Source organism: Pollicipes pollicipes, unplaced genomic scaffold, assembly GCF_011947565.3.
Source record: "Pollicipes pollicipes isolate AB1234 unplaced genomic scaffold, Ppol_2.1 Scaffold_4881;HRSCAF=5763_pilon_pilon_pilon, whole genome shotgun sequence".
In the NCBI taxonomy this organism is placed as follows: domain Eukaryota; kingdom Metazoa; phylum Arthropoda; class Thecostraca; order Pollicipedomorpha; family Pollicipedidae; genus Pollicipes; species Pollicipes pollicipes.
This window is the reverse complement of record NW_023596576.1, coordinates 34,357,040-34,380,464: the sequence shown is the minus strand read 5'-3', so window position 1 is coordinate 34,380,464 and position 23,425 is coordinate 34,357,040. Positions and strand designations below refer to the sequence as shown.

The 23,425-nt window shown below is 60.4% G+C and overlaps 1 protein-coding gene across 7 annotated transcripts in view; it reads right to left on the bottom strand.

Annotated features, from left to right (window-relative positions):
* LOC119100850 (high affinity cAMP-specific and IBMX-insensitive 3',5'-cyclic phosphodiesterase 8B) overlaps nucleotides 1–23,425 on the bottom strand; it is an 81,742-nt gene that overhangs the window by 5,590 nt on the left and 52,727 nt on the right. For 6 of the 7 annotated variants that reach the window (XM_037224013.1, XM_037224018.1, XM_037224017.1 and 3 more), the window contains 9 exons: nucleotides 14,633–14,677; nucleotides 9,612–9,799; nucleotides 7,760–7,819; nucleotides 7,039–7,093; nucleotides 5,924–6,091; nucleotides 4,971–5,200; nucleotides 4,634–4,773; nucleotides 890–1,029; nucleotides 14–136 (listed from right to left, as the gene is read on the bottom strand). In XM_037224013.1, coding sequence (XP_037079908.1) covers nucleotides 14–136; nucleotides 890–1,029; nucleotides 4,634–4,773; nucleotides 4,971–5,200; nucleotides 5,924–6,091; nucleotides 7,039–7,093; nucleotides 7,760–7,819; nucleotides 9,612–9,799; nucleotides 14,633–14,677 — 1,149 coding nt within the window. The remainder of the gene's footprint in view (nucleotides 1–13; nucleotides 137–889; nucleotides 1,030–4,633; nucleotides 4,774–4,970; nucleotides 5,201–5,923; nucleotides 6,092–7,038; nucleotides 7,094–7,759; nucleotides 7,820–9,611; nucleotides 9,800–14,632; nucleotides 14,678–23,425) is intronic. The other variant, XM_037224014.1, reaches the window with a different exon arrangement.

The window sequence follows — 23,425 nt, the reverse complement described above, 5'->3', positions numbered from 1 at the left end:
TCGGCGAGCTCACCGAGAGCAGGGCACCCAGCAGATCGTTGGTAACGGGGTCCTGCAGCTTGGCAACCACCGAGTCCCTGCCGGGCACGTTCAGCTGCGGCGAGTACAGCTCGGTCGACTTCAGAATCTCCAGACCCTGACGGACAGGCCGCGTCATCGTCGTCATCGAGTCGTCATCAGGTTCGTGCCATCATCGAGTACTTGTGAGATCCCTGGTCGAGAAATTCACAGTCCGTCGACTTTACGACGAGAATACCATCGGCTTCAAAGACGCATTCATCGTGACGCGGCTAGTCACGCCTGGAGCGACTCTCATAGAGCATTTGTGTGCCATACGCTGCATGGATGCAACAGGGTTGCAGCCATTCAGTAAAAAGGCTTCTGCCATCTGTGACTTATCGACCAAAACAAGCAGTTATTTCCTGACACCAAATATTGGGCATCATAACACTAGCTCACAACCATCAATCTTCTCCAATCACACTAATACACCGTACTTATATGGTCACACACAACAGTGGACTGAAATAGCAGCCCACCTCGCCGTGCCAGCACGGCAGAGGATCTATCTCCTGTTGTTGAGGATCTATCTCCTATCTCAGAGGATCTATCTCCTGTTGCACCCTCTGCACTGGCCCCTGCATTTATCACACGGTACGACCGGCGACGGGATAGGACTCGGCATAGCCCTACCCAATCTAGCAATCCTCAAACGACCGGCGTTTAAGTGGCTGGGATCAGGAGCGACCACCAGCCGCCGTTTCGCCACATTCCATCTCTGAAGGCGCGCCAACGGCGACGACCCCCGCCGACGCCCGCTGTGAGACGTGGGGAGAGGGCCAGCTCGCCGGCGGCCACGGTGCCGGCCCGACGCCGCCCGGTGCCTCACCTTCTCGAGCGCCTGGGCCACGTACATGGGCGCCGCCTGCTGCGCCGACAGGATGATGCCGATCACCTTGGTGATGGGCGCCTCGATGCCGGTGGGCGCCTTGGCCAGGCTGGCTCGCCGCACCACCACGTGCGAGCCTGCTGGGGCGGGTCCGACGGTCAGATGCCGTCCGCCGTGCACTCACGGGGCTTACGGGGCCTCACGGGGCCTCACGGGGCCCCAAAGGGGCTCACGGAGGTTCACAGGACTCACAGGGGCTCACAGGGTCTCACGGGTCTCACGGGTCTCGCGGGGCTCACGGAAGCTCACGGGGCGCGGAGCACGGCCGGGCGTGACGGCCAGAGGCGGGGAGCGGGGAAGAGCGCGGCGGGAACGGGTGCTGACCGACAACACTGTCGGGGAGCGGGGCGGGAACGGGTCCTGACCCACAACACTGCCAGGGAGCGGGGCGGGAACGGGTGCTGACCCACAACACTGCCAGGGAGCGGGGCGGGAACGAGCGCTGACCGACAAAACTGTCAGGGAGCGGGGCGGGAACGGGTGCTGACCGACAACACTGTCAGAGAGCGGGGCGGGAACGGGTGCTGACCGACAACACTGTCAGGGAGCGGGGCGGGAACGGGTGCTGACCCACAACACTGCCAGGGAGCGGGGCGGGAACGGGTGCTGACCGACAACACTGTCAGAGAGCGGGGCGGGAACGGGTACTGGCCAACAACACTGTCAGGGAGCGGGGCGGGAACGGGTACTGGCCAACAACACTGTCAGGGAGCGGGGCGGGAACGGGTACTGGCCAACAACACTGTCAAGGAGCGGGGCGGGAACGGGTACTGGCCGACAACACTTTCAGAGAGCGGGGCGGGAACGGGTACTGGCCGACAACACTTTCAGAGAGCGGGGCGGGAACAGGTGCTGGCCGATAACACTGCCAGAGAGCGGGGCGGGAACGGGCGCTGGCCGATAACACTGCCAGGGAGCGAGACGGGAACGGGTGCTGACTGATAACACAGCGAGAACACAGTTGCAGAAAACGCGCAGGGTGGTGGGAGCGGTGGAAAATGAGTGACGGGGAGTGGCGGCAGTCGCCTGCAGGTTATGGTGACAGGTTATGACGTTATGAAAACCGTCCAGATGAGTATCACACAATCCACCGGCATCCCAAGAAGAAATGGCCTTGCCGAGGGATCTATAGGTCGCTGGCACTCAAATGAACAGGAGCCTTAATAGCTAAATTCCCCGCGGAAGTATCTGAAAGTCAAATAAGCAAATCAATAAACCATGGCAGGTCTGGGACGCGGCGGGATGGGGAGGAACGGTGTAACGGCAGACGGTGGCGGGGACAGGAGGTGGAGACGGTTCGCTGCCAGAGGTTCGGCGGTGCAGGTGGAACGTCATGGCGGACAGCTCGAGTTCCCAAGTGGAGGGTCCGGGTTCGAATCCAGATGGCGCCATGCTCCTGAATGGTATCAATGACCAGCGTAGTTACCGGTGTTCCACGAAACAAGGTACGACGTTCGCAGTGCTTCCTTTTACTTGATTAACAAATGGGGAGACATAGCGTCGTTCAATGCAACTTGCAGCCAATTTAATCCTGCGCGATTGCAACCCACAATTGAGTTTGAATCACACCGACATCCGTACCGTGCCAACATATGAGCCGGCGTCGATTGTGCCATGCATCAATGAATTCACTCAAAACCATAAGTAAAATCGGGCCGAGGTTTATGCTTTATGTGATTTCCACGTGGCTTAACCTGCAGCTTCTTTACATGAAGTTGGATGCTTGTCAGGAAACTACTCCATCAGCCAGGCCAGTGTATCTTACGGTGACCACCAGCATATAGCAGGATCAGGAACTGGCGTCCCATACACAGGGTTCTAGCAAACGGTGTGACAACGGGAGCCTGTACTGAGCAACCTCTGCGGATAGGCTGAGACGGGCCGGGGTGGACTCTTGCCTCGCCTCGTCCACTTCGCATCCTGTCCCGGCCCGAATCAATGTCGGCAGAGATCGGTGTGCCAGCCAGACCGCTCGGCAGCTCCACAGGAGACGTGGGTGCAGGAAAGCGGGCGGTCACATCGAACACGCAGCAGCCGCCTCTGCGTTCATGCCTGGTTAGCGCTGTCACCGGCAGCCGGCCGTCGGGCGGGCCGCGTAGGTCGGCGCTGGGGGCGGCTCGCGGCTCGCGGCTCGCGGCGCGGCGCGCTGGTCTCTACCTGAGGGGTGACGAACGCCAAACCGGCCGACCAGGCCGAGGCTGCCGCCCCGCTCGCGGCCGTCGCCTCCACCGCAGCCGCCACCGCCGCCGCCGCCGCCGCCGCCGGCCGGCACCGCCAGCAGCCGCTCTAGCTCCGCCACTGGCCGCCACAGAGACAGGCGCGTGCAGAGAGAGGCGGCGGTGAGGAGAAGCGCGCCCGGCCCGCCCAGCGTCGACCGGCGGCCGGCCGGCCGATCTGGACGGACCGGCCCACAACCATGCCCGCAAGCGGTTAGCGACACCAACACGCAACCGTTAACGCATTTGTGGAGGCGAGGTGCCGATCAGGGCGAACGCGCGTGGGGCGAGAACGCGGTCGGAGAAGTATGTTAATACGCGTATACCACCGTCGCCTTGACAATGACGTGCTCAAGACGCGCCACACACAGAGAGGTGCCAGCTTTAAGATACAACACATCCAGAAACAATGTTAGCTCGTTTGGTTTGACAACAGATCGAGAGCATGCAATTTTAATGGAACAGTGACGCGAGGTTTGTGAGGTATAACGGATTTGAGCAATGCAAAGGTTACAGATAAACAATACAACCATTCATGCACATACACGAAAGGGCACAGCTAACGCCTAATCATTTGAGAGCCGTAATCGTCACTCACGATCGCGCCATTCAATATCGACAGGGCGATTCTCTTAAAACGCTTCGAGGGAGGAACACGTGCCGTAACAAAATCCGTCTGCGGGGTGCGGCCGAACCGCCGGACGGGTCCGCGTCCGCGGTCCAGCGACGCCGGGATAACACGAATACATCTCTGTCGCCACTCAGCGCTGTCAAGATTATCTGTTGAAAATAGCGCTCTGACCACGCGACAAGATTTTCCGTCAATGTAAAATACGTCGCGTTTTGCAGCTGAATGCCGCTTAACTTCCATCCAACACCGCTGAGCGAGCATGCACGGCCCGCAACGTGCCGGATGACAAAACACGTCACAGCATGACGCAATCACTTAGCGTGCTGGTGTTCAAAGGCAGCCCGTCCGGACTCAAGCAATCTGCGCCACCGCTTAGCAAAGTTGTTAAACGGAACAGGGAGCACCATTGGCATGCCGAGCCTGATAACTCCCGGCGGCCCAGAGTCGGACCATGACTCAGTGTCTCTCAGCGCCCCGATTTATAGCTGACAGCACTCAGATGCGGCTCTATGTTACAGCCAACTTTGCCGACGGACAACCCACTTTTCCGGCGCCGAGTGGCTCAAACCTCTGCCCGACACAAAAACCACGACAAAGCCCGAACCGAACCGGCGCCTATCGAGCGATCGGGGCGTGAAGCGAGAACACCAATCTCTGCGTCCGAGTCGGCCGATGTCAACAGCGCAGGCCATTCAGCGGCGCCTTATCAGCCGCACACCATTTGCGCCGACTCCTCACAAACGAGTGCGCTCCGCCCACGCCGGCTACTTGGCTGATACCGAGGGGCCGCGGCCTTCGGTGCGGCTGCGCGCGCGGCCGCCCGCCGTCGCCCGTTACCGTTGCTGGTGGTGCGCAGGTCGAACGAGGGCTTGCGCAGCGAGCGCACGCTGGCGCGCGTGCGGATCCGCGAGATGGGCGGCGGCCGGTCCAGCACGAACGCCGGACACTCCTTGACGAACACGTGGTGGTCGACCGACCTGGCGGAGCGGGCGGCGGTCACGGCCCGGCAGGAGGGTGCGTCCCCCTCTCCGAACCACAGCACCACGCACCGCACTCGTCACGCAGACCGCGACACCCACGGCGCCCCCACGCCCTCCGTAAGCAGCAGCCTCAGCCGCGAGGCGCCCGCCCCACACACACGTCAGCGGCGAGGCCGGCGCCGCAGACCACCTACCGGCTGTTGGCCGAGACGGGGAAGGCGCGGCAGGGCAGCAGCAGGTTATCGCCGTTGCGACGCCGGCACATGAAGTGGCCGTCGTACTCGCGGCCCTTGGCCAGCTGCGTGACGATCTGCTCGGCCTGCTCGGGCCGCGTCACCTCCAGCTGGTGCACCTTGAGCAGGTTGTGGCCCACCATCTCGTCACGGCTCAGGCCCAGCGCGTCCACGCACGTCCGGTTCACGTACTGCGGGCAAGGTCGCCGGCGTCAGTGGGCCCCGCGCCACGTCACGCGCGGCACGCCGACGACGGCGGTTACCGGCGCTTCAGCTGCTGGCACCCATCGTGTATGAGGAGTGAACAGTCAGCAGCCGGGGGTCAAATGTCACGCATTCCGAGTCAGGGGTCTGGTGTCCGGAGTCGGAGTCAAACGTCGGAAATCCAACACCATGTGCCAGGAGTAAAACGTCAGGTTCAGGAGTCCCACACCATTTGTCATCATTTAAACACCGGCTGTCAGGGGTCAGGTGTCATACGTCAGGCTTCAGGGGTCAAACTCCACGTGTCAGGAGTCAAGCGTCAAGGGCCAAGCGTAACAAGCCCAGCGACGGCGGACCGAGCACCCAGATCACGCCGGCATCGGTCACCATCTGTGTTCTGTGCCGCATCGGCCACCATCAGTCGGCATTCGGCATCGGCATCGGCATTCATGCATTCAGTGCCATGATTCGTCCTGTATGTACAGCCATCGAAGGCCTCGCCGAGCACTCTTGATACACGGCACACTCAGTGCTTCCACAGGGACCCATTATCGATTAACACTATCCCAAGTGGGGATCTCATTGGGCCACTGCGTGGTGTTAATGAGCCCGTGTTCAGCGTCACAGCCAATCTCCGGTGTAATCCCTCAGCGCGGCGCCCCGTCGTGCTCGACGCTCGGTGCTCGACGCTCGTGCTCGACGCCGCTCACCAGGACATTGTACTCGTGGTCGGTGATCTCGACGATATCGCGCGATTCGTTGAGCGCCACGAAGAGCGCGTCGGTGGCGTGCAGTCGCGACTGCAGCTCCACGTCGCTCTTGGCCAGCAGCTGCAGCTCGTTCATGCACTGCAGCTCGTTCGTGCTCTCCACCAGCCACTGCCAGCACGGACGCACGGCGTTCATTGCGCCTGCCGCCGCGGCCGCGGGCGCCACGGCCCACCTCGGCCGTCATCACCAGTGGCGGCGGTGCCGGGCGGGCGGGCAGGCGCACCGTCGGCGGCGGACGGCGGGGCGGAGCGGGGCGGGGCGGGGAGGGCCGGGCGGCGGGACACGCGCGGCTGCCCACGGCAGGTGCCGACCGCTCACCGGCGGCGGCCATTCAGACGCGACGGCGGCGGCTTATTGCACGAGCCGGCCGGCGGCCCGCCGCGTGACCGCCGGCCGAATCAATACGTGGCACGGGCAGGAGGCGACGGAGCGGCCGCCCCGGCGTCCGGCCGCGCGCACGTCCCGGCAAATCTCGCCTGCTCCGCACGGCGCCGACCGTTCGGGCCGGCCAGCACGCCGCCGCCGGCCACGTCGGGGACTCGTGCTTAAGGAGTGCTTAACTCGTGCTCCCCCGTGCTCTTTCACGGGGAGAGAATCTGTTAGTTCATACCGACAATGGCACATATGTGAATGAAGGAAATCAAGTTTCCAGTCCGCCCTATTACAACACACTTTACGGCTTGAAGTGTTCATTAAATGCGCGGAACAGCGCGTCAAATCTCGCCGGGAGCCAGCGACGCGAAATTCGCTCTCGACGCAGCGTGCGCTCCGATTTCTTCCAGCAGTGCAATGGAAAAACTCCAGAAAAGCTTAAACAATCCAATGAAAAAGCCTGCGTGGGGTCGCAGTGCGAACGACAGCGCACAGAAGCCCGACTCTCCGATCAAGACCTCGCAGCTTACGGTCCGGACCATCGCTGCCCGGTCGGCCCACCCGCGACCTCTCTCGCACGCGGCCAGCCGCACGCGACGACGCCGGGACGGGCCATCCGTCTGGACGGGCCCGCTGGCCAGCCTCCAGCTGGTGCCAGGTGGCCATCGTGCCGGCGCACTTACCCGATTGAAGCCTTTTTGCAGGATGGATGTGGCCGCCCCGTCCTTGGCGATAAAGCTGGAAACAGAGGGCCCTAGGTCCAGTAGGCGCAACAGAGCACGTCGCTTCCGCCAGCGTGGCACTTCCACACACCACCACGATGACCCGCCTATCCGCGTGAGCCGGCGGCCCCTGCGCTGGGCACGCGATCCGGTGAACACCCCGATGGCGGAACACGCGCTGGGCAACAGTGGAGCCGGGCGGACCAGGATCTGCGCCGCCGGTGCGTGCCGTCACATGCCGATGCGGCGTCAGTCCGACGGCCGCTGATAAGTGGGACGGACGGCCCGACGTGCAACGCACAGGTCCCTCGTGCTTCTCGTGAAATCAGAACTTTCGCCTGAGTTCATGTCAAAGAGCACCACGGCCACAGTCCGAGCGCCGACGCGCTCACGACTGGGCAAGGGTTCGAATGGTCCGTGGCACGCTGCAGACGGCGTGGGATCCGTGGCTGTGGCTGCAGTGGCTGTGGACACGTGAAATACAGCCCTTCCCCCTCCCGCAGCGTGGGAAGCATGGTTGTGAATGAGCGCGGTGGGGCGCCGGCCACACGATCCCCCGGAGGGCAGCACGTGCCAGAACGACCTCGAACCACCGATCTCAGCCCCGGCAAACAGCTGCGGCAAAACCCGGATCGTCACCTCCGTCGTAGCGCTCCTGCCGCCGCCGCGAGGTGGCACTCACCTTTTGCTAACCAGCGCTACCATAACAGCGTAACAGTTCGGGTTGCAGGTCCGCAGCTGTCTGAAAGAAGCACCGACGTCAGCGGGCTAACTCACTGCTGGCCGCTGGAGGCGCTGGTGTCGAAACATGGCCAGGAGCGGGAGGTGTTTGAGGAACGCTGGAGGCGCTGGTGTCGAAACATGGCCAGGAGCGGGAGGTGTTTGAGGAACGCTGGGAGCGTAGGTGTCGAAACATGGCCAGGAGAGGCAGAAGTTTGAGGAACACAAAAGTTGCCGCAGTCGATCCCATGCATCTAGCACGAACGCGCACCTACGCTTCATCAGCAACGTAAGCATACCTAAAATCAAGAAAAAATTAGAAAACCATGAAAACCCCATGGCACAAATGCCACCCAAACCTGATTGCGCTACAAACTGAGGGCTATGACATCAGCCAAAATTACATGTATCCATGCCAGGTTATATCTGCGCAGAGCCTGGAGTTAGGCGCGGCGGAAAGATCACTCAAGCTTCCCGGTGGACAAATGATCTGTCTGTTCTCCAGCACAGTCATGGATCAAACACCCCGCGGTACAGGAAATCACACAGCACGAAAGCATAAGCTTGATAAATCGTGACATTTCAACAGCGCAAGGCAGTGGGACACAGAGACGCCCATTGATCAGAATGAACAAAACCGGTACTATTCTGCGGTTTGTGTAAGTCTGATCGGGCTCAAGGGAGGTGCACATCCCAGCCCCTGCATTAGTGGTGGCGGCGCGCCGGGCGGCACACGCAGCGCCGCTCCACGCGGCGGTTCCCGGCGTCGGGTCGGCGTAGAAGCCCGGGTGACATGGAGCCAGATACCGGGCGGCATCATAATCGATGCGACGGCGGTCCCAGCAGCGGCGACAGAGCATTCACACGTTATGTAGTCACGTGGCAAGGGGCGAGACGCTGCCCGGCTGGAGCTGCCAGAGCTGACGGCCACGGCTGCTCCGACCGACTGCGGCCACGGCAGCTCACGCGGCTCGGACTGATCACACGACACCAGGTGTATGGGTAGATCACGCCGCTCAGAGTGAGCAAACAGCAACAGATGCGCGAGGCACGTCACGCCACTCAATCGACCAAACAGCACCAGATACGTGCGGAAGATCACGCCACTCAGACTGACAGCATGGCACCATGTGCATGTCGCAAAGCACGCCAACGCCATCACTGACGAGCACTATAACACATTACTCCTGGGGTCTTGAGGATGAGCTCATCTCGAAATATTGAGTACCGTCAATATAATCGTTAGTCAGCATTACGACGTCGTTTAACCAGTACCTCCTGGCAAAGTGAAGGTCGTTAATTCGACATAAGAACTTTCAACTCATAATGCAAAGCACGTTACCCAGACTGAGCACACGTCACCAGCTGCGCGAGGCGGCTCAATCCACGCCCAATCCGACCATGGTCAGACCCCACACCCGTCTGGAAGAGAGACCCACCAGCGGCACCACCACCCAGGCGGGGCCTGTCCTGGCCTCGGCTGGTGCCCCCCCCCCCCCCCCCCCCCCCTCTAGACCCGGGCACGGACCGCAAGCCGATGTGTACGGCGACGGACGATCGGTCGCCATCACCACATCACCGCAGCGGACACCACACAACACCGGATCGCCGGCCAAACCGCAGGCAAACACGCACGCCGACGCCACCAGCTGCGCGCCACGTTAGCTCCGCGACAGTCCGGCACCGGCGGCAATCGGGCGGGCGCGCGGCCGCTCGCGGCAGGCGGGCGGCGCGCCAACCACCGCCGCGAGACGGCGGGCCCGGCGCGAGCGGGCCGGCCACCCGGCGGCGGGCCCGCGGCGCGTGCTACTCACAGGGCCGGCGCCCCCGGCACGTGCTTGCTGTTCCGCTGGTCGATGATGACCAGCTGCGGGCTGGCCGTGTTGTAGACGTCCAGCGCCTTCTCGTGACTGTAGACGGCGTCGTAGTTGAGCTGCAGCCGCGTGCATGCCCGACACAGGATCTTGCTGCGGCTGTCCGACCGGCTGAACCACAGCAGCACCTGTCCGGCAGAGCGGGCGTCGGCTCGCGGCGGGCCACACCAGGCAGTGCACGCGTCGGCCACAGGACGCGCACGACGGCGGACACGGTGCACACGGGCCAACGCGAACGCCCCGGCGGCGGGGATCGTATACACCAGGAGCGCGCGATTTACGGCGCGTGGAGATCCGTGCGTGGTGGCGGCGGGGATCGTATACACCAGGAGCGCGCGATTTACGGCGCGTGGAGATCCGTGCGTGGTGGCGGCGGGGATCGTATACACCAGGAGCGCGCGATTTACCGCGTGGAGATCCGTGCGTGGTGGCGGCCGTCGACGTCACGGCCCGCATTTATTCACGGCTTCGTTTCCGCCGTCGGCGCCGCCACCAGCAACTTCCTACGACGCGAAGCGCGTTTACTTCGAAATTATCCCGCTTGATATGCATCACATTTCCTTGTCCAGAATGCATAACAAGGGGACCTGAACTTGATGGAGGACGGACAAGCAGCTGGTTGGATCCAGGCACACTGCTGGAACCCAGGCCCTCCTCACCCCTCACCCAGGCCCTCCTCTTTTGCCCACGATGAAATTACAGCAGGCTCCTCAAAAGCCATACATGTGCAGGTCAGCTGACGCTGTGCGCTGCCGGAGGTAATGACGTAGTCAAAAGGCCCTCCCGTAAACAATAACGTAATGTGGTGATCGATGGGAAACCTTGGCAATGAGGGATCTGCTATGGTCCGGAATGGCGTTGCTATCATGAATGGGAAGAGGCTCAAAACCTCGTGTGGTTGACAGCCAGCATCTGGTATGGCCAAGGCCTTGCTGGAGCCTTGCAATGGCCGAGAGGAGGCCCCAACCTGTACAGTAGATGGGTTAGCGACATGGATAATTTGGGGAGGCCCTGTTCCGACAGAGGCCCCACTGATTTCCTAGGAGAAACCCTGTCGTGAAAAAGGCCAGATCCCAATAATGTGGCATTGTAACAAACGGTTACCTTAAAACAAGGCAGGGCAGGTGCGAAACACCAAATAAAGAACATGCATGTGCCTAACTGACAATGGAGGCGACACAGGAAAGGCGGAAAAGAGAAACTTGCGAATTTTGTCGACGACTTTTAGCCTGACCCATTGCTAAGTCAGACGGGTTAATGACAGGCGGTGTTGCTGGCGCGAGCGGATCCAACAGTACTGTTCCGAGTCGGGTCCGGCCTGGCAATTCGTCTGCAGGATCTCCGGCAGGACCCTCTCGTCCCGTCTCACTTCAGGGCCAGCCAGGGGCCTCTGCCTCTGCTTTGTTGGGGCTTACCGATCATTGCAATTACGTATTATACGAAAACACCTAACATAAAAGACCCGTTCCGCCCGCTGAACCGAGATCCCAATAATTTAACGATCTTGTGTGATGAAGTGACAAGACAAGGCCGGAGGGCCCCGTCATGACCAAAAAGGCCCTGCACTGCGCTGCAGCAGTCTTGGAAGGCTGAGGTCCGCCGTGCGACAGGGCCCCCTCGTCATGATGGATATGGTCATAAAGCGGAAAGGCAAAGGCCTTCGTCGGACTAAGAGGATGTCTCTTTCATGACTGCGAGCAGGCGCCTTATGTAACTGGACGAAGAACCGCGCCACGATTGAGGAGCACCACGGATCAGTAATGCCGATAAACCCTGGATGGTTCATATCTGTGGTCCAGCGGGCAAGGCGTTGCTCGGATTAGTGTTAACAAATGTTATGCCATGCACTTCGGCACTCTCCAGTTTCCCGTGCAACATTAAATGGCAGACACCTACATTGTGTGTGGCAGGCATATGCGGTCTACGGTTGACCTTTATGAAACAGCATGAACTCTGTTATCGTACGGATATCATAGTAATTGACATGTTTTTGATTGTATTATTGTATCCATTTCCAGAAAAGCTAGTTCATCCCAGAAATGGTTTTGCACCCAAGAAATATTACTGACTACGCCATGACTGACGTTTCCAGAAAACAATACTGCATTAAAAAGCTTTTACGGGCGCCGTCAAGACGGTAATGCAATGGCACACCGCTTGGGCCCGATAACGTGCCCTTCGCTATGGGAGCACGCCACGAATGCTGGTCTGCCGTACAAGCCGGGCCGCGCCACCGCCGCCGTTCCCGCCGCTCTCCCCTGCCGTGTGATCATCGGATTGCGCGTTCGCCACCCTGCCGGAAGCGCACCGGTACAGTGCGGACTCCTGAGCCCAGCCACCTGGGGCACACCTCCGGCGCGCCACACAGCCACGCGCCGGCGGCGGCGCACCGGTACAGTGCGAACTCCAGAGCCCAGCCAGCTGGGGCACACCTCCGGCGCGCCACACAGCCACGCGCCGGCGGCGGCGCACCGGCACAGTGCGGACTCCTGAGCCCAGCCAGCTGGGGCACACCTCCGGCGCGCCACACAGCCACGCGCCGGCGGCGGCGCACCGGTACAGTGCGAACTCCAGAGCCCAGCCAGCTGGGGCACACCTCCGGCGCGCCACACAGCCACGCGCCGGCGGCGGCGCACCGGTACAGTGCGGACTCCTGAGCCCAGCCAGCTGGGGCACACCTCCGGCGCGCCACACAGCCACGCGCCGGCGGCGGCGCACCGGCACAGTGCGGACTCCTGAGCCCAGCCAGCTGGGGCACACCTCCGGCGCGCCACACAGCCACACGCCGGCGGCGCACCGGTACAGGGCAGACCTTCCTGAGCCCAGCCAGCTGGGGCACAACCCCAGCGCGCCACACAGCCACGCGCCGCAGCTGCCCCAATCCCCCTCCTCTCCTTGGAGCAGCGCAACTGGAAGGAAACCACCAGCAGCGGCCACCTCCACGCCGGCGACAGGGCACGAGACACCGGCGCCAGCAGCTGGTCCTTTGGTCACCTGGTCATCGCAGTACGCTGCTCTACCTCGTGAACTGTTGGCTAACTGGCCCCCCTAGCGCCTGTCTGTTTGCACCGCGAATGAAGAGCGGCCTCAAACAATGGTGTTCGCCGTCAGCTGTCCCGCTCGTGACAAAGTACTGACGATGGACCTGATGCACAGCGCGTCTGAGCTGCCGCCCATATCGTCCTGCTCGCTTAGCAGATTTATCACATCCTGGGCCTCGGCGTCACATGTCACAGCGTCGCGCGATTGGCTGTGAACCCGCTGTCTGGTGCAGACGGGACAGTTATTCGTGCTCGTCGATGATTTTATTATCCGCACGATTAACTAGCGTGGTTGCAAACACCTCGTCTCCAGCGTTCCGTAAAACCCTAACCGTTCCTCGAATTTCGCTCGCTGTCGTCCCGAGCAGAGCAGGGTCACGCGGTACGAGCGCTGCCGGGAATGCTCGTACCGGACATGCCAATGACAACACCACAACTTTGGATGAGGTGCCGCACATTTTTTTGCCTCCCAGCAAAGCAGCGCCCACTGTCCAGGACGTCCTGACGCCTAGCGCCAGGCCGCTACGCGCGGAGCATCGGCGCGCGACGCTGAGGCGACGGCTCGTGCCGCTGCCAGCCCGCGGCCGTCCCCGTTTGGCAGGCCGGGCCCGTGGCAAGGCTGGGCGGCGCCGGGAGAGCGGCACACTCCGCTGTCCACGGCCCGCGCACCGGGCACACGCGGACGCCGGCGACCCCCGCCGACGGCCGAGCTACCGCCCAGAGCGGCGGCCGCTGATAGGGGCGGGGCGGTGGCATTTCGACGCATTCACGGCCGGCCCGGGCGGCCGGCGGACGGCACGGGCTCGCGCCGGTGAGACCGCCACCGTGGGTGTGGTCACGGTCAGCGCTGGCTGGCCGGCCCGGGCGGACGGCGGACGGCACGGGCTCGTGCCGGTGAGACGGCCACCGTGGGTGTGGTCACGGTCAGCGCTGGCCGGCCGGCCCGGGCGGACGGCACGGGCTCGCGCCGGTGAGACCGCCACCGTGGGTGTGGTCACGGTCAGCGCTGGCCGGCCGGCCCGGGCGGACGGCGGACGGCACGGGCTCGCGCCGGTGAGACCGCCACCGTGGGTGTGGTCACGGTCAGCGCTGGCCGGCCGGTCCGGGCGGCCGGCGGACGGCACGGGCTCGCGCCGGTGAGACCGCCACCGTGGGTGTGGTCACGGTCAGCGCTGGCCCGTAGGCATCACTGTGGCAGCCAGTCGGACCACAGCAGCAGCCCGCCCGCCCAGCCAGCCAGCACCAACCGGCACGGACCGTCTGCCTTCTTTTAGCAATTGTAATTTGCGACCCATCGTTTGGTATTCCAGGTGCCAGTGCGCTCTATGAACTCCTGATGCATGTGAGCGATGGCACGACGCATATTGGTATTCAAACTGCATCGACACCATCCACAACACGGGTGTTACAGATTATCAAGAATGTTGAATAAATAGACATCTTCTGGCGTAATAAAGGGGTAAATGGGGCACCGACAGTTCTCTGAACCCGCCGTATTTCTGTACGGTGGGTACGTATTTTTTGTGAGGTACGCATTTCTGCGTTTTTACTGACAAACGCAGTTCGGATGACAACAGCAGGACTCCATAGCGTTACCAGCCAGCCCTTAAGGCTCAAGCTCTTAGACAAGCTGATTACCTCACAAATCTGAGTAACGATAAATACGACGATAAATCTGGGGTATTCTCAGCTAAGCAGCGCGCCTGACAGCATGCTCTTGACAACGACTGTACGGTAAGTTGTGCCCAGGGCGGTTTAGGCACAGGCTTCTCCATTGTCAACCGCGACATTGCTACCGTTCACAGCTATTGAAGGTAAGGGGTCGGCAGCGAGGTGGCAGGAAGCAGGTCTGGTGACCAGCACCACGACAGGCGCTGGCCGGCCTCGCCTCTACGGTGGCCAGCTGCGCCTTCCACTTACCCGCACCGGGTGGGGCCGCACCACCATCTGGCCAACACGACCCCTCTGCAACAAAGACAGAGCGGCGTCAGTGGGGCATCAGAGGGGTGTCAGAGGTGCGTTCAGGCGGCGCCAGAGGGACGTTAGGGGAACGTCAAAGCAGCGTCGAAGCGACGTCAGAGGGGCGTCATAGGTGCGATGGAGCGGCGTCAGAGGCGTCGGAGGGGCGTCAAAGCAGTGTCGGAGTGACGTCCGAGGGGCGTCAGACAGAGGAGCGTCAGAGCGGTGCCGTCTGCCGGGCCAGCTCCGCCAGGTCGCCGGGTGCCGGGCACCGGCGGGCGCGGCGCTGAGCGGGCGTCACCTCCGCCGTCATCCCGCACGCGGTCACGTCCACGTCAGCAGCGGCATGCGGGGACGTGCGCACCCTGTAGCCGGGCTCGACTGCCCGCCGGCGACCGCTCTGAACGGCGGCGCTCGACTGCCCGCCGGCGACCGCTCTGCAGCCGGGCTCGACTGCCCGCCGACGACCGCTCTGCAGCCGGGCCCGACTGCCCGCCGGCGACCGCTCTGCAGCCGGGCTCGGCTGCCCTCCGGCGACCGCTCCACAGCCGGGCTCGACTGCCCGCCGGCGACCACCCTGAACGGCGGCGCTCGACTGCCCACCGGCGACTGCTCTGCAGCCGGGCTCGACTGCCCGCCGACGACCGCTCTGAACGGCGGCGCTCGCCTCACAGAATATTTGATCTGCGGAAGCGACTTGCCTAAACGTCGCGACAGGGCAATTTCGGGCGGCGGTCGACGGACTCCAGACAGCTGCGGCAACTCACACTGGCGGATATGCAATGGAGGTGACAACTCAAACGCTCACGCTAAGCCTTCGACCAGAGCATGGCCGGAACCAGTCTGGCAACTATTAACGGAAGCCCGCTCAGCCGAGCGGCCGCTCAAGGCCTCGTCAAGTGGTTCATCCCTATATTAGGCGGGGTTTCGGTGCGATTGGCAGAAACCAGCCGCCCCAACATGACCGGTCGGCCACACTTCCCCAACTGTTGGCCAGTCTACTGAACGAAGGTCCGTCCGTCGCTCAGAAGTGTGCATCTCCTCTCTCAAGGGCCACCTGAGCGGGCCGCATCCGTGAATTCGGCAGCAGGAGCGTACCAGACCTGATCGGGTTCCGCACGTGGTCTGGCGTCCTTCCTCGGGTCAACGGGAAGATATTCGTGCCGGGGTAGCCAGAAACGGCACGGCACCGCAGGACACCGCTGCATCCTGAGACGCGTACAGCGAGAGAAACTCCAGAGCGAGAGCGAGGGAGAGATCTGCAGCTGCTGATTTGGTTTCGGCGCCGGGGCGAGCGCCGCTGCCGTCGCCGGCGGTTGAGTGTAGTACATACAGACGGGGCTGCCGCCGCGCTCCGCAGCGCGGCGGCGCCGGCGGTAGAGTGTTCATACGGACGCGGCCGCTGCCGCGCTCCGCAGCGCGCCGGCACCGATATTCATCAGGCCGCGCTGGCAGCTGATGGTCCATTCATCTGGGCCGTGAATAATGCAGGCGACTGGGTCGTGTAGACGGTGCGGGGCGCCTGACCGATGACGCGGACCACGGCGCCCTCCGCTGCGGACCAGGCGCCGGCCGGCCGCCGCCCACTCCGGACCGATTGGCTCCGCGCGTCGCCGTCGCCGCCGCCGCCGCCGCCGGGCCGGCCTCGCTCGGCGGCGGGAGCGGCGGGCGCCGGCTGCGCACGCCAGGCGCTCGCTCGGGCCGGCGCGGGCCCGCGGAAGCGGCGGCGCGTCCTCCGAGACGCCGCGAGCCGTCCGCGGGTCTGGCGACGACGGCGGCAGCGGTGCCACACTGGCCACAACTGAGCCAGATCAGGCGCCGCTGACTGCCAAAGACGGCCGGGGCGGATGGGCGACCCGACAGCGCTGGCAGACTCTGTCCATGCATGGGTCTGTGGACGCCCAGGAATGGTGACCGAAGGAAATGTCGGTTATTAGCGGCTATAGGCTTATTAGCGGAACGACGTTCGTAGCAGGGAACGTCTGCTGTATTTCGGAGGTCAGCGCTCCGATATTTTAGTCAAACCCGAGCTCTGGAATGGAATATATACCAGGAGGCTTCAACTGCATTCGTGGCAGCACCACAACTCATCGTAGAGACGAATATTTTGATTCTTAAATTTTGAAATCAGAGCGAAAAACAATCATCGTTTCCCTGACATTTATCATACGAAACTGCTCCAAGTTTTGGACGTTAAAAGCACCTCCGCGCACTACAGCAGGCATTTATACTCCCACATCTCCCGAGCAACGAGAGTAATTTCTACTCCATGTGGAATGGAGCATGGTGCTGAACAGGGACTTGATTTCACGAGATATTCTGGCAGCCTCGCATTGCGGACTGGGCTATATTCCACAAATGGACGTGAGTTGCGAAATTATGCACGGCGCCGCCAGCAGCGCCCGGAGCTACGTGGCAGCCGGATAAAGGCTTTAGCAGGCAGGTGTTAGCAGGCGCAGAGCTCAAAGAGGCCTTCTGGAGAAACCCATACCTGCAATCGATCACGGATGCATTCTGCGGCTTTCGGCGAGAACTGAGCCCGACCACGTGGGCGCCTCACGAGCGGCGCGACAGCGGGAGCGCTCCATCACGGCCAGGCGGAGACGCCGGGCGGCTCGTCTCGGCGGCGTGCAGGCCGGCCGGCCGTCAGCGGGGCGCGGAGCGTGGGCCGCCGCCGCCGCCGCCGCCGCCGCTGTGACATCGCCGCCGCCCGACGGCCCCATTTGCGGCTAAGCGCGGCCTTACCGGGCGGGGGCCGCGTGCGCTCGCCTACGCGCCGGCCATTCAAACGCACTGCGCGCCTGTCGCCACCGCGGCGGGCTACAAGGCGACGCCGCTGGTCTCCGAGGACAGCGAAGATGTGGGGCGCCGCGCCGGCGCCGGCGCCAGCCCGGCCCGGCCCGGCCCGGCCCGGCCCAGCCTGGCTGCCGCCGGCTCGCAGCGGGGTGCGCCACCGGGCTCGACCGAACGGCGCGAGGCGGCGGCGAGGCGACACCCGCCGCTCGGCGCCCGAGACGGCTGAAGGGCGCTCATGTGGAGCTGCTCGCTCGTGACTCATGTCAGAGTCCAACAGCTGTATCTTTTTTGCCCCGACTGTGCGTGCAATTAGGGCGCGAAAAGGCTCCCCCTACTTGACTGAATCCACACCTGCCACACTGAGATTACCCCTAGCGGTCGCCACATATCGCCCGAGCACAGTGACACTAAACATATATATGACACTTCCTGCTACAAAATGTCGACATCCCATTAATTGTGACGAGCGGCTGGTGACAAAACAGAAAGATCGCCAAAATATAACGAAAAACACTCCAACCGCCGGTTGCCGGGCGGACAAGAGAGCTGTCTAATGACGTCGCCCGGTGTGCCGGATACGGACGTCAGCCAGGAGTGCGCCCTGACGTTATCACGCCTACAGGGACTGGCCGCAGCCCAATTACCCGGGCTGCTCGTCTTTGCCGCGACACAGCTGCTGGTCTCAGGAGAGCGGCCGGGGATGGAACGATCAACACCGCGCGCTCTCCGGCCCAATTACGGGAACCGAGCAGCCGAGGCGCAGCCAACAAAAACACCAACTGCGACCAGAGCATGCTCTTTGAAATCATTGTTCCGCACTACAAATGATTTGCAGGGAGTGTGCGAGCTGTCTTTTGGCAACCGGACGTGCTGCAAATGGTTCGCCCGCGGCAATACCGGAGCTACTTCAATGTTTATTTACTAAATTACATCAAGCCACATCAGCACAGGAGCTTCAATGGCTTTTATGAATTCCAGAACAGGAAAATGTCGCCAGGAATGCCGCCGATGACTTTTTATCTCAAATAATAAAAAAAGCTTCATGCTAAAAAGGAGTAAAAATGGGAATAGCCCGTTCAGATGACGGTACTCTTTGGCGACAGTTTTAACTTTGGCGACAGTTTTAACTTTGATACATTACCGTCAGAACAGGTGGCCATTATAGACGACCGTTCGATGTTCTCGGGCTTCTACCTTTATGCCGCATACGCCTCAAGTTGTAACAATGACACCATTAAGATGAAAAATGTCTGCTGAAAACGTCAGAAACATCGTTTTCTTTTCTATCTATTCTTTAACGCCAAACTACGCAGGCAGCATGATAACAACACCTGACAAACAATTTAACTTTGCATTTATTGACCATCAACTACACCAGTTGTCATTTCACCACTTTGCGGCCAGTTTCAGCCGAGTCGGCGTACCCCGGCAGCTTCTTCTAAATGCAACAATGCAAAAGCAACCTACAACCTTGCCCTCTTCGATTCAGCAAGGGAGCACCGGAGAGCCAGTAAAATATGCCACGTCCACAACTGGTCACAATTGATGTTCAATATAATACTTATGCCTGTGTATAAATCGCAGTGCATATCCGTTACTCAAACCGTGCAAGAACATCATTAAACAGTCGGGCACAGATATCTGGATGCGGGGCTGATACCGACATGTCGCCAGATACAAGACTGCTAGCGACATATGCCACTGGCATGTCCTATACCAACAGTCTGTTGAGAGCGCAAAATTCCAAACACAACACCGTTTATCACGAAGGGACAGTGACACAAGGCAAACTGACACTGATTGTTACGAAGCGTCACTGATGAACACGGGTTTATCAGTGTTCCTTGAGCACGGCACTACATGATACCACTTCGTATTCGAGTCCAGACATGGCATGTGCGGAGACGAACCAAGGTTGGAAGGCTGGCATGACAGCCGGAACAGACTAGTTTGTACAATGAAGTCTTAGCACCGGAGGACCAAATGTCAGCATTGGAGTGCAATGAGCAACAGTCTTGACCTGCTCAGGGTTTTTCACTGAACAAGTTCACATATCTTGTTCTATTCTTGGGTGGTTTTCCGCACGTTTCTCGATAACGATAAACGGTTCACAAGCGACAGACATGGCATACGGCAAGACGTTGCCGTTTCGAGCACAAGTAATACCCATAACCATGACGGTTTGCGTGACGATGGCATACCAGAAAGGGACATTCCATATGTAAGATGGAAATTGAGCCGTACACATTCGTCGCTACATGCCACCGCATCGACAGAGAGGTAATATCTGCGTTTTTCTGTTTTTCTGCGTCGGCGGGGCGGACACACGGTCATCACTATCTAGAATGCTCAGCTAGTCTACACAGTTTTCAAAAACGCTTCACAGTGACCCACACAGCTGGTTTCAGACCACTTGCCTTTGGCCAACTTCGTCCCAAAATTGGTACATTGGTAAGCAATATGGTAGTCTATAATAGCTATTGTAATCAAAGGAAGCAGCCTTAAACAATCTTAACGAAACCCAATCCGCTATTGTAACCCCGCCTGTGGCTCAGTGCGTTAATAATTAAAGCCTTCATAAAGGCCCGCGGCAAGAGTTGCCGTGCCACCGTGCGGCCACTTCGGACGTTTGATGCCGTGATAACCATCAGGCCGGTCATATTTGCCGCCCTGGAAACGACTTTTGGTATAGCATGTCGATACGCATAGCTTATAACAAATTCATTCGAGTAGTTGAACTGCCACTGCCGCCTTGCGGTGTCAATGGTGTGCACGACCGTCACCGACCCCTCTGGATTCGAAAATAAATTAAAATGATTTGCTAATATCTTGTTTTCCCCGATGACGGTGCGCAAATGAATGCACTGCAAGCGGTTGTTCCTGTCAACCGTGTATTTCGTCTTCTCTTAGAACAGTCCTTGCAGGTGCGACCATCCCTTTAACGCCTACAAACAAAATGACTAGCGAATGCAGGAGGGCGAGGCACGGGTCTTGCATGCACGTCGGTGCAGCACACCGGCCGCGTCCTTCTGCCAGCCTGCACCGATCGTCCGAGCACTCCGCGCCGTGCGTCGGCCACAGGTCGAGCGAGACTCGCTCTCTGGAGGAGTGGAGGCGATGTGGTCTCTCGCGTCGGCCGCCGCCGGCTGCTGTCCTAATGAACAGCCTCACTCTGGTCAAACAGACGCTCGCGAAAGTTCCGCAAATCTGATTAAAGGCCGGCGCTCCGGGCCAATTCCGCCCGTGAAGTGATATCCCACAGACGTTTGTTTCCTCGACTAATATCACAGAAGCCGGCGGTCAGCGCGTGCAGCATGGCGAGCCCGGGCCCGGTCGGCTTACACGTACAGTGTGGCGAGAATGGGCTCGGTCGGCTCACACGTACAGTGTGGCGGGCCTGGGCTCGGTCGGCTTACACGTACAGTGTGGCGAGCCTGGATTCGGTCGGCTTACACGTACAGTGTGGCGAGCCTGGGTTCGGTCGGCTTACACGTACAGCGTGGCGAGCCTGGGCCCGGTCGGCTTACACGTCCAGCGTGGCGAGCCTGGGCTCGGTCGGCTTACACGTAGTGTGGCGAGCCTGGGCCCGGTCGGCTTACACGTACAGCGTGGCGAGCCTGGGCTCGGTCGGCCTACACGTACAGCGTGGCGAACCTGGGCCCGGTCGGCTTACACGTACGGCGTGGCGAGCCTGGGCCCGGTCGGCTTACACGTACGGCGTGGCGAGCCTGGGCTCGGTCGGCTTACACGTACAGTGTGGCGAACCTGGGCCCGGTCGGCTTACACGTACAGTGTGGCGGGCCTGGGCTCGGTCGACTTACACGTACAGTGTGGCGAGCCTGGGCTCGGTCGGTGTGGCGAACCTGGGCTCGGTCGCCAACATACGCTGTTAGAGGACGTGAGGTCGTCATGCGTTTACTGTTAGAGGACGTGAGGTCGTCATGTGTTTACTGTCAGAGGACGTGAGGTAGTCATGTGTTTACTGTTAGAGGACGTGAGGTCGTCATGTGTTTACTGTTAAGATGGAGAAAACCTGCAAAGCCCCGGAGCAGCCACATGGAAAAAAGGCTTTTTTACTCACACACATGGTGCGAGGAAGGGCGACCCAATGGACCTATACGATCAGCCTGCGCTCACACTCACTATAAGCTGACGACCGGGTTTCCACGCGGGCTCATACCCACAGCGCCAGGTATATCCTTGCTTGCGTAACTGGTGCGGAGCCTTGTCGCGGTAAGCGCAGCCACATATGAGAACAAGGGCCCTCTCGGGTGGTAAAGTGGCCTGAGCGATGGCGGAGGCGCCTGCGGCTCCCAGCGGCGGCCGGTCCTATTTTCGGAAGGGGGGGGGGAGGGGGAGCAAGCAACTTTTCAGGGGCACCCTGCACGAAGTCGGACACCACCTGAGGCGAGGAGTCCCCTCTAACAGCGGCGGACTCACGCCATCAACAGCATTAATAGCATCCAATAAATATCTTAAAACGCAACTATTTCGAGCAAAACGCTGAAGCGCGCGTGTGCAGCGTAGTCTTGTGTGCATTTGTGTAGCCAGTCTTGATGAGGAGGCGGTCATACAGTCTCAGCAGCGGAGGGCGCCGGAAAACCCTAATGACACCCATGACATGGTAAGGGGGCAGTGAACAGGAGTTAACGAAGGGTCCTCCCTTCCAATAGTCCCCTCCCCCAAAAATCACCTCATCAGGTCCACATTTTTTCGAGAGCCGATTTCTTGGTTCATTTTGTTGTCTTCTTCAATGAAACCAAGAACCCATAAGCTTCCCGGAGATGCGAACGAAATCAATTAAATACATACAGCGGGTATCAAATGACGGAGTACACAACTGCCGGTGCTATATATATATATATATATATATATATATATATATATATATATATATATATATATATATGCTGAGGAACCAGGGTAAAATAAAAATAGTTGAACATATCCTTATCGATATGGTTAAGAGATGTTTGGATGTAAATGCGCATCGTTTTTATTCGGAATCGATTCGCAAAAACAGCGCATGAAATAGTTTAAGGCACGAGCGTTCGCAGCCCTTAGGAGCAAACGCACCAGCGCCGGACGTTGCAGCCCCCACAGGCCGCGTGGCGTTGACCTCGCAGCTGACACCACGCTGCGGAGACGGACTAACCTCGCAGCTAACACCACGCTGCGGAGACGGACTAACCTCACGGCTAACACCACGCTGCGGAGACGGACTAACCTCGCAGCTAACACCACACTGCGGAGACGGACTAACCTCGCAGCTAACACCACGCTGCGGAGACGGACTAACCTCGCAGCTGACACCACGCTGCGGAGACGGACTAACCTCGCAGCTAACACCACGCTGCGGAGACGGACTAACCTCACGGCTAACAACACGCTGCGGAGACGGACTAACCTCACGGCTAACACCACGCTGCGGAGACGGACTAACCTCGCAGCTAACACCACGCTGCGGAGAAGGACTAACCTCGCAGCTAACACCACGCTGCGGAGACGGACTAACCTCGCAGCTAACACCACGCTGCGGAGACGGACTAACCACGCAGCTAACACCATGCTGCGGAGAAGGACTAACCTCACAGCTAACACCACGCTGCGGAGACGGACGGGCGGGAATGACCATACATCGGACAATAGTACTTTTGTATGCTTTATCAAGTCTGTCTTACGTGTGGAAGATAGTCCTAGATGGGTGTATATTTGGGCGGCATAATTTTCAGATCGGTGGCCAGACAGGATCAGCACTGGCAGTGCCACGAGGCACTGACGTAATGGTGGGATTGCTGTCGTTCGTGCTGCTGCACCTGCCAATCCATTCAGCAGGCCAACCTTGAAAGCGACTCGGTGAAACAAATGTCCCAGTCTAACGTCAGTCCGATGCGAAATTTTGAAAGGTTTTCGGAGGCACGAATTCCCGACACGTGGTCGGTCTCACGCGCCCGCCAT